A 14,930-nucleotide genomic window follows, 5' to 3' on the forward strand; every position below is an offset into this window, starting at 1 on the left:
GGTGGTGCCCTCTTCGCAAATGCGCACCTTTTGCGAACAGAGTTACCCTACTTGTGTTTTAAAAAATCAAAGTGAAACTAGCAAGTTTTGGAATAAATTTCGGAAGAACGCTTTTTAAAAATGGTTACGCTGACAAAAAACCTTTTCCGGAAGAAAGGGTGATTGTTTTCTTTGTTTAATTTGACTTTAGAGCGAAAGGCGAGAGGTCATCAAAATAAAAAAACCTAAAACTCCACACTGAACGAACCCGAACTGCTGATGAACAGCAGTCGATCTGCGCACGTAAGGAGGTGCTATTCCTATTCTTCTTCTGGAAAAACGAAAGAGAGCTTCAAAACAGACTGCAGCGCCATCTGAAGCAAAGAGCGAACTTCCTGCGGACACTTTTTTGGCTGAGAGGCCCATCTTGTTATGTACTATCTTTGTCTGCGCCGACTATAAGTTTGTGTATTTGCCAATCTGCGCATTATTGCGCTGACGTCACAATGTATAAAGGCAAAACAACTTATCATTTTGAGAAATCCGATTGACAGATCGGGAAAAACCTATTCAGACCCAATTGATGGAAAAGTGTTGAAGCCCGTGCCTCTGAAATGAACTAAATTAGGTTGATAGGGGCAGAAGACCTTTGCAATCATAGGAATTGAGCAATGTAGTTACGTTGGACTACCAATTTTTTTTTTTTGGGGTGGGGGGGTTCACTTTTTTGTCGTTTAACAGTGAAGGAAAAAAATGTATTAGTTTTTTTTTTTTTGCTGTTTCCAGTCTCGCACGCTGATGGGCGGCCGGTCGGAGAGGAATGAGTGGCTGCTGCTTCATGCGTTCTTGGAGAAACAGTACATCTGTCCCGACAAGGAGTTCAAGAAGAAACAGGTCGCCGCTGTGAGTGCTTGTTGTTTTTGTATGTTTTAGTAAGATTTATTTTTAGTAGTTTTTTTTTTTAGGTAAGATTTTTCCCCAAAAGATTTTAGTAAGGGCTTTTTTTAAAGTTTTAGTAAGAGGTTGTTGGTTTTTTTTCCAGTTTTTTGGTAAGTTAAAAAAAAAGTTTTAGTAAGTTTTTTTGGGAAGTTTTTTACTAAAGGTTTTCTTTTGTTGTAGTTGTAGTAAGAGTTTTACGGCACTTGCAACACAGCAAGGTCATATTAAGTGCCGAAGATTTAGAGGTGTTACAAGAGTAACAAACACAAAAAAGGGAGTGATAAGGACACAAGATTTTTGACAGGAAAGAAGGAACAAATCAATACACAGGGGGGGGACGGCACACCCTCCAATCACCCGTTAGTAAGAGTTTAATTTCTCTTGCGACACTACTAAGTCAGACAAGCGCTGATGATTATAGGTGTTGCTATAGAGTGATATATATACATCTGATTAATTTTTTTTCGTATACTCTTATTGTTCCATTTTAGTGTTCAAATATCATTGTACATATCTACTCATTTTCTCATATTCAATGATTGTCTGATTCGAATATAAGATCACTAAAATGGCACCCAAAAAAAGGGATATTGTTTGTGTAAAGAGAAGTTCGTTGACGCTATAATAATCGTTTTGGGATGGATAAAAGCAAAACAGATTAAGACTGACCGAAACAACAGAGGGGATGCCCCCCAGGGCAGTGCTACTGACTGAAGTGTCTTTCGGCCATTCTCAAAGGGGGGATATCAACATGTTCTTAGGCACAGTAGAATTGTAAATGGGCTGATTGGTCAATGTCATGCTGAATCTGTGTGGGAACAACATAAGGGGTACTGCTGCTTTTTCTTTCCTCATCCTATCGTCATTTTCCTCTACTTCTTTTGTATGTGTGTCACTTTATTGTGAACTATTATTTCCAGGGTGCCTTGATAGTCGAAGCAGACCTTGTGCTGTTGAAGCTAGAGAAGTGAGCAGAGTAAGTCTGATTCCCTGTAAGGACTTCTCTGTTGGCATCCACCTTTTGGCACTCATATGACCTTGTGCAGTTACGAGTACAGTGAAACCTTACTAAAACAAACAAAAATAACGAAGGAGAAATAAAAAAGTAGGACCTACCAGTGGCGCCCTCCAATCACCCACAAGAAAGAGAGACAGGACCCCCCCCCCCCAAAATATTTTTAAAAAGAATGATCCATTGAGGATTTGAGTCCAGGTCATTTGCATCCTAGCACTGCACAGCATGATTACAACTTCATGCCTGCGACTTTCTTGTTTCAGGTGGTGGGAGACGATGAGGATGAGGTTGACCAATCAACGTCCAAGGCCGGTCAGGGCAAGAGGAAGCCAGCGTATGCAGGGGGTCTGGTGCTTGAACCCAAGAAAGGTGGGGTCACCACTGTGGAATTGCTAACTGGGAATACTTTAAGAAGTAGGAAAAGCACTGATGGGTAAAACAGGGAGGAAGATGCCAAATTTTGATCTTATAGTTTCTGCAACTTTGCTGTTTGTAGTGACAGGAAAGTGTTTTGTGTTTGGTAATTGCCTGTTAGGCTGAAAATATACTGAAGTATGCCGCGAAAAAGTCGTGCCCTCCTCTGTATTTCCTCTCGGTGATTTCACCGACACGGCAAGATCTGAGGAGTTGTGAGGACCCAAAAAGACGTGCGTGAGCACAGCACTTCTTTATCGCGTGCGGACAGGCTCGCCGTGGTATCGGAGTGTTCCGCGACCCCATGGAGATAAAACAAAAGGGGGAGGGGGGGGGGGGGGGAACCTGAGCTGTTTTCGCCTGCTCAGCGCCTTTTTTTTTACACAGTCGGACGGAGTCACGCTGACCTATGGGATCACCACTTTCAGACTAGCTGCTCTTACCTTTCGCGGCGCACTTCAGTTGTGCGTGGCGGTATACTTTCGACCTTAAAGTGTTTGTCCAGCCATCTCCCAAAATGTAGTGGATGTCATCCAGCTTCTGTGGCAGATGTATTTCTGGCTGCCGGAAAAGTTTTTTGTTTCCCTCTTGGATAAAACAAATTTTAATTTTGTATTTAGGGAAAATATTTTGTACTTTCTTGGTCCTTGAAAGAATACAACAGAGAGAAAAGGGCATTAAAAAAATGAAGGGAAAGAACTAAGGAAAGTGAACTACAGTTGACCCTGCTTACAACTGTCCTGTTCCAGACTTATCACCTGTACAAATGACAACTTCTCCCCCTTCTGGTTTTTAAAAAACTGTATCTGTAACAAATGACATTTATATTTTGTCAGACTGGTTTATGTGACATTCGTATTTTCCAAATTGGTAATTGTTTATGTTGTTGTTGTTGGGGTTTTTTTCAATATAAGACAATGATACATTTCTCTCCACTGCCCAGGTTTCTACGACACGTACATCCTGTTGCTGGACTTCAACTCTCTGTACCCGTCCATCATTCAGGAGTACAACATCTGCTTCACCACCATCTCCCGCACCGAGGCTGCCGCTCAGTCGGTACGTTCGCAACATATCCACGCTGTTGGTCTTAGTGTGTGGTCTGCCCATTAACTCTTTATTTCCGAAGGGGGTAAACCCACTACGCCGGGGCCCTATTTTGGTTCAAAATCTAAAATTGACATTTACACCACTAATTTAGTCATTCAATCAAAACAAGTGACCCTATTTCGATAGTTCTTAATTTAATTAATGAAATTGCGGTAAAAGAGATTTATTCCGAAAAGTTATTTATTGCGGTAAAAGAGACTTAAGACTTATTCCGAAAAGTTATTTGATGTGAAGTCGTCATAAAGGAATGTGCCCAAGCTGTTGGCAGCAGCTAATTGAGCGGTTCATTGTCACAGGGGTTCCGTCTGCGAGCCGCTGGAAGCGACTTGCCGCTGATAAGGAGTTACGTTGTTAACTCTTCCACTCTTCCATTGCCTTTTTTCCCCCACCAGTATTGTTTTTAGTTGTTGTGAGTGATAACATGTAGAAGAGAAGGGTATGTTTTTGGAGACTGAGAAAAACAATATGTCTTATTTTTTTCCAATTATATCATGTAGTTTGAAAGCCCTTTCTAATACGAATACTTTTCCCCTCTTTCTTTTAGAGCTAGTCTTTCTTCTTTCTTCTGGCCTTGATGAAGAGCTCTGTATTCTTTGGAGACAAGCCCCCCCACACACACACACACACACAGGTCCCCTTCCCCCTCTCTAAACTCAAACCGCCCTCACCCCCCTCTTTCTCCTATCTTTCCCCAGGAGGACCCCGATGAGGAGGTGGAGCTAATTCTCCCAGACTCTGACCTTGAACCCGGCGTTCTGCCCACGGAGATCAGAAAGTTGGTGGACAGTCGGAAACAGGTATGTGGGTGGTTGGCGGCTGCTCTGGTGTGGTTTGCTTTTTTTTTCTATCAAACATCTATTGTCATTATCTCTCTTTCTCTTTTGTGTTTGATACTCTCTTGTAACACCGCTAATGTTCCGCACTGACTTATGGAACAAAATTGTGTTGCAAGTTCCATAAAACTTGTACAGTGGAAACCATATATAACAGGCCCGGTAATAACAGGGATCCGGTAATAACAGGGATGTTTAAAATCCCCGTTTTTTCCTACTCTTTGTCTCTATTAAAAGTTATCGGCAATAACAGGGCCTCGTCGGAGCCCAACCGGTTATAGCAGGGACAAAGGTTCGTTAACAATGTGTAAAAAGTAAGAGAGAGAGAGAGTCAGTTTGACATTCACACCATTATCAAGGATAGAGAGAAGATAGTGGCAGCATACTCCAATGGAAAGTTTGCTATGGATCGAAAGAAGATGAGACTACCCGATGCAGATGCTGTGGACCAAGCTCTTCTGATGTGGTTTAAGGAGGCAAGGAGAAAGTTGGTGCCAAAACTCCTGTTCGTGGGTACTTGTGGCTAGGGAAACTACCCATGAATAAGTACAGCTGGATTAGTCCACAATAAATGCTCACTTTCCTTGCATTTCGGATTTAACAGGGATCGGATATAACAGGACATTTTCTCTTCTCCCACCATCCCTGTTATATCAGGTTTCCACCGTACTAAAGAAACAACCCCCCCCCCCCCCCCCCCCCCCCAGTACATTCATTGAATTTTTTGTCTGCATCAATTGCAGGTGGTTGGTGAGTGTTTGTTTTAGTGTTGTCTTCTACATCTGCTTCTTTTCACTCTTGGTCTTATTCTGATCTGCATCTCAGTTGGGTGGTTAGAGGGGGTGGTATAATAATCATAATACTAATAATACAGGTAATTTCTATATAGCGCCCACTTTCAAACAATACAGCTCTGGGTGCTTAAGAAAACCTTCATTTTAACACAAATTAGTTGTGCATTCCTATTTCTTATTGTTGTTTCAGTCTATCTTACTCTTTTTTTCCAGTACCAAATGGTTGTTATTCTGTTTTATGTGATATTAAATATTACCGAAACTTTTTCCTACATTCAAATTCGATATAAAATAATATGAAAATATACCGCTATTACAGTTAATTGATATACTAAGTATGCATGTAATACACTATTGGACACAATCATATGCACTTTTTTCTACTAATCAGGTGGCGTCAATCTCATATAAATGGGGGGGGTTGTTATTCTGTTCATCTGCTTCTCCTCTGTATTCAAAAACTTTGTGTACTGTACTTTCTTCCTGAACCCCAAAGACAATGATTTTTGCCAAGACAGTTCTTGGAGTGCGCCCCCCCCCCAAAGAAAACTGGATGGTTGGCGTGTGCTCTGGTGTGGTTAGCTCCTTCTTTCCTATCAAACATCTATCGTCCTTTTCTCTCCTCTTTTTTTATGTATGTTACTCTCTTGTCACACATCTATTCTTCGGCACTTATATGACCTTATTGTGCTGCAAGTGCCGTAAAACTCAAAACTCAAACTTTCTAGAACCCCCAAAGACAATAATTTTTTTCCAAGACAGCTCTTGGAGGGCACCCCCCCCCAAAAAAAAAATCAGATAGAAAGCTAAGACTGAGAATGACAGCTTGATGATGATAAGGACCTACATATGTTTATGGCTTTTGTATTATGCACATTGAGCTTGCTGTTGAATGCGAATCTGTGCTATACAAACTCTATTTGTGAAGAGTGCTGACAAAGTAATGAGTTACTTCTCGGATTCGAGCCCTATGTAAATAGATACATCATGCTTATAGGTGAAGTTTTTAAAATTTATACGCATGAAATTTAAAAAGGCATGTTATACTTTAAGTATATGGCATCAATAAAAAATCCACAAATTTGACTCTAATGTTGTTTTTTAGCCAATATCTCTATTTGTGGATTGCGAGAAGTAAGTAATCATTTCGTCAGCACCCCTCGCATTTGTCTATTATAATTATTCTTACGCCAGGTGAAGAATCTGATGAAGGGCAGTGATGTGAGCGCAGACCAGATGATGCAGTACGACATCCGTCAGAAGGCTCTCAAACTGACGGCCAACTCCATGTACGGCTGCCTGGGCTTCTCCTTCTCCCGGTTCTACGCCAAGCAGCTGGCCGCGCTCGTCACGGGGAAGGGGAGAGAGGTGAGTAGGGAGAGGGGGGTGAAATGATGGAGGTTTTTGTTCCTCCTCTTCATAATTTTCTTTTCCCATTCTCCCGTACCTCCTCTCCATAACACACACACACACACACACACACACACACACTCTCAAACACACACACACACCCTGCCTCCTCTTTTTCCTTCTCCTTCGTCATCTCCACCTTCCTCCTCCTTTCCATCTGCCTCCTCCTACTTGCGCCTTCTCTCCCTCGTACTTCTGCCTCCTTCCCCATCTCCTCTCCTCCTCCTCTTCTCCTCCACCTTCCCACTTCCTCCTCCGTCTCTATTTGAAAGATCGTGTTGAAAGATAAGTTTCATTGGGGAACAACCCCCACTCATACACACACACACACACACACCACACACACACCACACACACACACACACACACACACACACACACACACATGCTTCCACCATCCCTTCCATTTAGAAAAAATTAGTGCTATACAGTTGTCATATTTACAAGACAGTTTAAAAATAAAAAGTTCGCTTGTTGGGATGGAAATAGGAAGATGATTGAAGATCCGTTTTAAACTCTTCTCTATTAAACACTGCTAGAGTTGGGTCTTGTGGTCGTTCTGATTTTTTATATTTTTGTTTAAATTTCAGATTCTCATGAAAACGAAAGACCTTGTCCAAGGAGTAAGTATTTTTGGTTAAATGCTTTAAAAATAAATAATATTGTGATGATGTATAGATATATTGGCAGTGTCGCAAGCAATCCACTTAAGTCTCTGTTTGGGTACTTTTTACGTTAAGTCACAAATTGGAGGGTGCCATTGGCAGTTCCTGCTTCTTATTCCTTCCCCTTTGCTGGTCCTGTCTGTTTCACTTTTTCAATGCATGAGATGACCATGTTTATGTTGATGAGCTTCTCTTTCTCTTTACTCAAAACAAACGACAAATCCCCCCCCCCCCCCCCCCCCAGGGGAGTGCTACTGACTGAAGTGTCTAAAGGCCATTCCCAAAGGGGGGATATTAACATGTTCTTATGTACAGTAAAATTGTAAATGGGCTGATTTATCAATGAAATGTCTTGCTCATACTGTGCTGGAATAACGTAGGGGGAACTGCTGCTTTTTCTTTTCTCATCCTTACTATCGTCATTTTCCCTCTACTTCTTTTGTATGTTTGTCACTCTCTTGTGAACTACTATTTCCGGGGTGCCTTGATAGTGGAAGCAGACTTTGTGCTGTTAAGGCTAGAGAGGTGATCAGATTAAGCCTGATTCCCTGTAAAGACTTCTCTTTTGACACCCACCCCTTGGCACTCATATGACCTTATGCTGTAGCGAGCTCCGTAAAACCTCTACTGAATCTAACAAAAATCTTTTCCTCTCAGATGAACTTGGACGTGATCTACGGCGACACAGACTCCATCATGATCAACACCAACAGCACCGACTTCGACCAGGTCTTCAAGCTAGGCAATAAGGTAAGTTTTCAAGTTTCTTTGCATCTTTAACGCTTTGCCCCCTCGGGACGCCGGTCGGCGCTGGTAAGAAGCCTTCCCTTTTCCCCAGGGGACGCCGATTGACGCCGGTGTAATATAGTGTGTACCGCATCTGTATCCTGGTCAATGGTGATAAGTATTGCGCGCTGTGCGCACTGTGTGAGTGGAAAGTGTTAAGCGGATGTTGCTGCGCTTTTTAAAAAATACTCTTGCTTTTTTTATTGACACTGCCCTAGTGGAATGTTTTGTTTGAGTCTCACAATTTTGTGTGGGTGGTTGGCAGGTGCTCTGGTGTGGTTTGCTCCTCCCTCATTCCTATCAAACATCTATCTATCGTTTTTATCTCTTTTCCTTTTTTTGTGTTTGTCACTCTCTTGTAACATCTCTAATCTTCAGCACTTTTATTATGACCTTATTGTTTTGCAAGTGCCGTAAAATTCTTACTTAAACAAAATTACAGTTTTGTTATTGTGTCAGTTATGGTGGACAATGTACCATAATATAAATACAGAGCCCCTTGTCCAAGACATACACAAACACACACGCACACACTCTTCATATTACATTGACTGACACTGTTCAAGATCGCGACCTCAGTGCTTTCTTGTCGCATCTCCGTATCTCCATTTTTTATCAACCATAAAAATGTGACTTCTTCTTAATCTCCCTCTTTGTTATGAACTGTTTTCACTTTTATTAAAAAATGGAGGTACGTACGACGAGAAAGCACAGACTGTCGCAAGATGTCCACCTGTCTAAGACGACACATGTTTTCCCCATTCTCCTTGTAGGTGAAGAGCGAGGTGAACAAGCTGTACCGCCTCCTGGAGATCGACATCGACGGCGTCTTCCAGTCCATGCTGCTTTTGAAGAAGAAGAAGTACGCGGCCTTGAGCATCTCTCGCGGGCCGGACGGCAAGGTGACCAGCTCCCAGGAGCTCAAAGGGCTGGACATTGTGCGCAGGGACTGGTGTGACCTGGCTAAAGAGGCCGGAAAGTGAGTGGGTGTGGATGTTTTCTTTTCTTTTTCTTTCTTTCTTTGCTTCTTTTTTCTATCTTTTTTTTCTTTTTCTTTCTTGATTTCTTTTTCTTTTTCTTTTTTGTTTTTCTGCTTTTACGTTTGAATGATAAGTTTGTCAAAGTCTTGGTGGTCTGTTGGTTTGTGAGTATCTATTTTGGTGGAATTTTTGTTTGGAATGATTCCTGTAGAATGATGATGGTAGGTATTGAGAGTAGATCAGGAGGCTGAAAATGTTTGAGAATGATGTGATAGAAAGTAAAAGAAGTTGTTTTTGGTTTTTTTAATTTGTTATACTTATTAAATTTATCTATTTATTTATGAATGAATAAATTAATTGATTAATTAATCTATTTATTTATTTGTTTATTCATTCATTCATTTATTTATTAATGCATAATTTTAGACTGGACATGAATAAATTAATTGATTAATTAATCTATTTATTTATTTGTTTATTCATTCATTCATTTATTTATTAATGCATAATTTTAGACTGGACGTGTCATTGAGAACACTACAATAATTTCAGGTATGTTGTGGATCAAATTCTCTCCGGGAAGAACCGAGAGACCATCTTGGAGAACATCCACGCGAAGCTGACGACGGTCGGGGAAGACGTGACGGCCGGGAAGGTGGCTCAGACGCTGTTCTACATCTCCAAGGTAACCAGTTAGTTGTTTGGTGACTCTTGTGGGTCGCTTTGACCGTGAGAAATTGCATCCAAGTTAACCCTTTCCGGCCCCATGCGCGTAGATTTTCAGCATTGCTTGTACCGCCCACCTGTCTCTGTACCGCCCACTTGTCTCAAGAGCGTATATTATCAGGAAATTTTTATTTATTTGGGAGGGGGGTGCCGAATTTGCGCATTTTTCAAAATTAGCTAACCTAATTGAATTATTTTTTTCCCCTAATGTTTGTTCAATTACCTTTAAACATTGTTAAATGTTATTATTTAACCTCATTACAGAGATACTACATCACCTTTTAGAAATCATGCCTCTTTTTTCTGAAATACCGATGTATTGGCTGAGACTGGGGTTAGAGAGTGCACAAAATTGGCTGGGACTGGAAGGGTTAAGCTAACTGAGACGTGGAAGGGTTAAGCTAACTGAGACGTGGAAGGGTTAAGCTAACTGAGACGTCATGGCAACTGTATGGTGTAAGTCTCCACCATGTCCCAGTTTGAAAAGTGACTCATGACGGAGGCTTTTTAGGTAATCGTTTGGCTTTTTCCATCTGTGCCCCAAATTTTTGGAACAATTTGAATTAAGATGTTAAAATGTCTCTTTCAATTGATCTGTTTAAATCAAAGTTGAAGACAATGTTTTTCAGTAAAATATATTTATAATGCTGGAACTCTATATCTGAAATATCTGTCTGTTTTTTTGTGTTTTTTTTCTTTTTTTTTCAAATTTATGCATGTCGGAGGGGTACTGAGCTTTAGAGCTTTTGTGGATGTGTGAGTGTGTGTGTGTTTTGTTAGCGCCATCGAGCACTCTTTGTGGATTCTGGCGCGTTATAAATTCATTTATATTATTATTATTATTATTAATTTTGCAGGCCACTTTGACTGCGTGGATTGACTGCGGAAAAATTGCATACTTTAAGTTAAAGTTAACCGAGACATGATATCGACTTCATCGTGTACGGCTCCAGCATACGCCATTTTGAAAAGTGAAGCAAGACGTTGTTTCACACTGAGTGTTCAATAGGGATTCCGATGTAGGGAAACTGCAAATACACCGTTGTATCTTCTTCCCAGACCGTTAATGATTTATTCAAAGAGGCAACAATTGTTTGTGTCAAGATGCTGTTTTAGCCCGAAAGTCATATACAGTTCAGATGTAATAATAATGATGATGATAATAATAATAATAATGTAGCTCAACAGCAAGCTCTATGCATTTTACACTATATTATTACCCCAGCAGACCCTATAACACTCAGAAACATTCTCAGCTTCCCTACTTTTTACCTTCAGACTGGCTCGGTCATATGACCGTATGTAGTTACTGTTGCACTGGGGTTGTTTGCCATTATTGTATTTAATAGACAAAAGTAAAAACTCTGTTTCTAGATGAAGAAGGTTGATTTAATAAGAAAATGATACGAGGTCTGCCCTCTCTGGCTTCACTGACAAGACTAAATCATAATGAGCATGAGTACATGTGGTTAAAACAGGAAGGAGGAGTGAGTAAAGATCACTAAGATCAGACAATCTTTGTTGTGAGGGTAGATAAAATAAAAGTACAATTACAGGGACATAATTCAAGTTAATCATGGTAATATAGGGAGCAACAATCCAGGATTTATTGTTCCCCTTCTATATATTGATAAAAGCAATCTAATAGTCTAACAGTTACAAGTGCCAAAACACTAACCAAAACAAAAGGACAAAACACAGCTGATAAAAGCCTGTCAATTCTTTGCCATATCGACAGGCGGAGGTGGTAGAGTTCAGATGGCCGCTGGGTCGGAAAAGTAAAGTACTTTTATTTCCACAGCAACTGACCAAAAACCCAGAAGACTATCCGGACAAAAAGAGCTTGCCCCACGTCCAGGTGGCGATGAGATACAACTCCAAGGGAGGGAAAAAGATGCGGGCCGGAGACACGGTGCCCTACATCATCTGTGAGGTTTGTTATGTCCCTTTGAATTCTTTCTTGTGATCCAGAAATTTTACCGAAATCTTTAACGGTTAGGTGCTCCACTGCTGCGCTCTGGTGTGCGTTAAATTCACCCACGGGGATGTTCATTTATAGAGCATCTCAATTTATCAGCTAGGATACTGTGTCCTTCTCAGCCCAGGTTGGCCCTGACAGGCAGGTTTGAAATTACCAGCCTCCTAAATTAATCTAAACTGTGTTGATGGAGGCACAGACCACAAGGCTCTCAACATTAACCATCGACACATTTTCAGACCACAAGACTCTCCACTCTAGCCTTCTATATGTAGTGTACTTAGCTGGGGGGGGGGCATTAAAAAAATTATACATCTGTGTGAGATCACTGTAAAAACTTACACTTGCCACTTCACTTCACAGGACGGCTCCACTCTGTCGGCCACGCAGCGAGCGTATCACCCAGAGGAACTCTCTCGTCAGGACAACCTCAAGATTGGTGAGTCTCTGTCTGTTCTGGCACGCTTGTCTAACTGCAGGCTTGCCAACTGTTCTGAATTTCCTGGGACTGTCGTGAATTTGCAAGGACATTCATTACCCTTCCCAAGTGTTGTAATTTTAATTCGTTGTTAGGTAATTTGCAATAAACTTTTATTCTTTGCATGCTGCTCCTCTTGTCTTCAGCACTTACATGACCTAATCGTGTTGCTAGCACCATGAAACTCTTACTGAAACTAAGAGTTAAATTAGCTTTTATCATTGTCCCTGATCTATGACATAGTTGCTTAGTGTAGAGCCTTAACAGTGAAGGTTTTTTAAAAAGTCAGTTGTTTGTGAAAAGGTCATACAAGTGTGATAACAAGGAAGGCAATGGGGGTTTTTTTTTGGGGGGGCGCACTATTTTTTAGTATTCCTTACATGTTTCTTTAAAAACTATTTTGCCTATTTGTGTTGCAAGTGCCGTAAATCTCTGACATAAACTAAACTAATACCTCTGTCTGTTCTGCAGACACCAAGTATTACCTGGCCCACCAGATCCACCCAGTCGTGTGTCGGTTGTGTGACCCCATCGAGGGGACCGACTCCGCACGCATCGCAGAATGTCTCGGTAAGTCACGTGCGTGTATGTGTGGGGGAGGGGAGGGGAAGAGACTAGTCACAAGGCGGGTAATTTAGCCTCTGAAATATTTTAGGAATATAAAATGGAATTTTCTAGGTTTCTTGTTTTGTAAAACAATTTTATGGTCTGGGTGTTCTGTGAATTTACTCAGGTTGTCATGTTCACCTTCAGAAAAATAATTTTTTATAGTCTGTTTGCTTTTTTTTTTTTTTTTTGCAACACTGCTTGATGATTGTCTTTAGTAGAATGATGTCTGCGGTCTTTGTTGGCTCAGAGAAATTTCCTAGACTTTGCCAATTTTGTTAAAAACTCCCAATAGTTTTCTGACACATGTGGTATATGTGTTTAAATTTCATAATCAGATACACTTGATACCGTTGGTGGTTGGTGGGTGCTCTTGTGTAGTTTTCTCCTTCTTTTCTCCATTAAACATTTATCTACCTGATCTCTCCACCTCCTTTTTTGTGTTTGTTACTCTCTTGTAACGTCTCTAATCTTCCTTACATATTATTTGACCTTATTGTGTTGCAAGTGCCGTTAAATTCCTAGTAAAACTAAAACACTTGGTACAGTGTCTGTAGTCTAATGGGTAGGCAGCTTCACCATTGCACTCTGAAATTGTGTAGCAAGTACCGTAAAAAACTGTTACTAAAACAAAACACGCAAAAAAGACACAAAAAAGGGAAACTGACAGTATCCCAGTCAGTCTCGGTTTTTAACCCTTTTTGAGCCACAGCGGCCTAAACCGAAAACCCCCCACTGAAATAGTTCATTATCTGGCTGCCATTTTGGTTCTGCGGTGCTGACCTGCTGATAGTGCTAAGAGGGTTAAACTTGGCTTGTTTTCTTTCCCCCCCCCCAGGCCTGGACCCGTCAGGCTACCGTCAGGTGCTGCGTCAGAACGAGGGCGAGGAGGAGGAGGATCTGGTGACCATGCAGCTGACCATGGAAGAGAGGTTCCGCGACTGCGACCGCTTCACCTTCCCCTGCCCCGCCCCCGGCTGCGGCCGCCAGATTGTCATGGACTCTGCGTTTACGGGACATGTGAGTTGTTGCATTACTTTTAGGAGACCTGCCTTCTAGCCAGTGACAAAAATAGTCGAGGGAGCTCTCGTGTATTACTTTTAGAAGACCTGCATTGTCGCCAGTGACAAAAATAGTGGGAGCTCTCGTGGTCTAGAGGTTACGGTGTTCACCTCATTCAATAGGTCCTGGGTTCGAGTCCGGATAGCGAAGGAACATTTTCTGCTCTAAAATTTTCTACTTTCACCTCCTTTCCTGCTCTCTAACAATGTTCTGTTGTCAGCTTTCATCTCCATTTTATGCCCCCACCCCCTCACCTCCTTTGCTCCCTCCTCTGAGCTCCTGACTCTTTCTGCAGCCTTTCTACTGTTTTTCCTTGGCTCCTTCTTACTGATGTCTTTCAACCTCACCCCTCGTCTTATGGTAGGTAAGATCTAACACCAACACCTAACCTTCTTGGATAAGAGGGAAAAATCTCGGAGTGCAAGTTGCACAACTTAAGATCTACCTCTAATCTTCAGCAGTCATATATGACTTTATTGTGTTGCTAGTTCAGGGAAACTTGTTTGGAAATAAAACGAAACATTCATAATCATTAAGTGAGGTGGGGAATTTTTTTTCTTTCCCTTGTGGGGGTGGGGGGTTTACAGGGCCTGCCTAAGGTCATATGAGCGCGCGGGTCACATTAAACATTTTCAGTTGGTAGAAAATTTTGCCCACGGGGCGGCGGCTGAAGCCTACTCTTATATGGATTTTTTTCCTCCCCTTTCTCTAGGATTCGTCGGTGAGTCCCACCCTCCAGGCCTGTCCGAACCCAGACTGCAACCACCCACTATGGAAGGCGAAGAACCAGCTGAAGAATTTGCTACAGCTCAAGATTCAGAAACACATCAATAGATATTATCAGGTTGGGTCACATTGTATTTTTTTAATTTTTTAAAAAGATTTTCCTCCAGAATTTTTCAGGGGGCTGGAAAAGTTCCAGTTTTTAGAAAATGGTTTAGCTATTTGGCAACTCTATACTATCATAACAGATATCTTTCATGTTCAAATCACTGGCATTTAAGTGCTTATTTTCATTTCTTGTTTGTAAATCTAGCAAGGTTTCCGTTATAACTTTTATGTAAATTGTTTCCTGTATTATGCCTTTAAATTGTCTCTGTAAGCTTTTTGTGTGGGTGGTTTGCGGGTGCTCTGGTGTGGTTTGCTCCTTCTTTC

At 41.4% G+C, this 14,930-nt stretch overlaps 1 protein-coding gene across 2 annotated transcripts in view; it reads left to right on the top strand.

Annotated features, from left to right (window-relative positions):
- LOC101861408 (DNA polymerase alpha catalytic subunit) overlaps positions 1-14,930 on the top strand; it is a 67,077-nt gene that overhangs the window by 47,444 nt on the left and 4,703 nt on the right. For both annotated transcript variants that reach the window (XM_005111787.3, XM_013090046.2), the window contains 14 exons: positions 766-882; positions 2,197-2,302; positions 3,291-3,406; positions 4,153-4,254; positions 6,279-6,452; positions 7,085-7,117; positions 7,817-7,909; positions 8,719-8,924; positions 9,478-9,610; positions 11,453-11,584; positions 11,993-12,068; positions 12,579-12,677; positions 13,552-13,733; positions 14,488-14,619. In XM_005111787.3, coding sequence (XP_005111844.1) covers positions 766-882; positions 2,197-2,302; positions 3,291-3,406; positions 4,153-4,254; positions 6,279-6,452; positions 7,085-7,117; positions 7,817-7,909; positions 8,719-8,924; positions 9,478-9,610; positions 11,453-11,584; positions 11,993-12,068; positions 12,579-12,677; positions 13,552-13,733; positions 14,488-14,619 — 1,701 coding nt within the window. The remainder of the gene's footprint in view (positions 1-765; positions 883-2,196; positions 2,303-3,290; positions 3,407-4,152; positions 4,255-6,278; positions 6,453-7,084; positions 7,118-7,816; positions 7,910-8,718; positions 8,925-9,477; positions 9,611-11,452; positions 11,585-11,992; positions 12,069-12,578; positions 12,678-13,551; positions 13,734-14,487; positions 14,620-14,930) is intronic.

This window comes from Aplysia californica, unplaced genomic scaffold (assembly GCF_000002075.1).
Source record: "Aplysia californica isolate F4 #8 unplaced genomic scaffold, AplCal3.0 scaffold01122, whole genome shotgun sequence".
NCBI classification, from domain to species: domain Eukaryota; kingdom Metazoa; phylum Mollusca; class Gastropoda; order Aplysiida; family Aplysiidae; genus Aplysia; species Aplysia californica.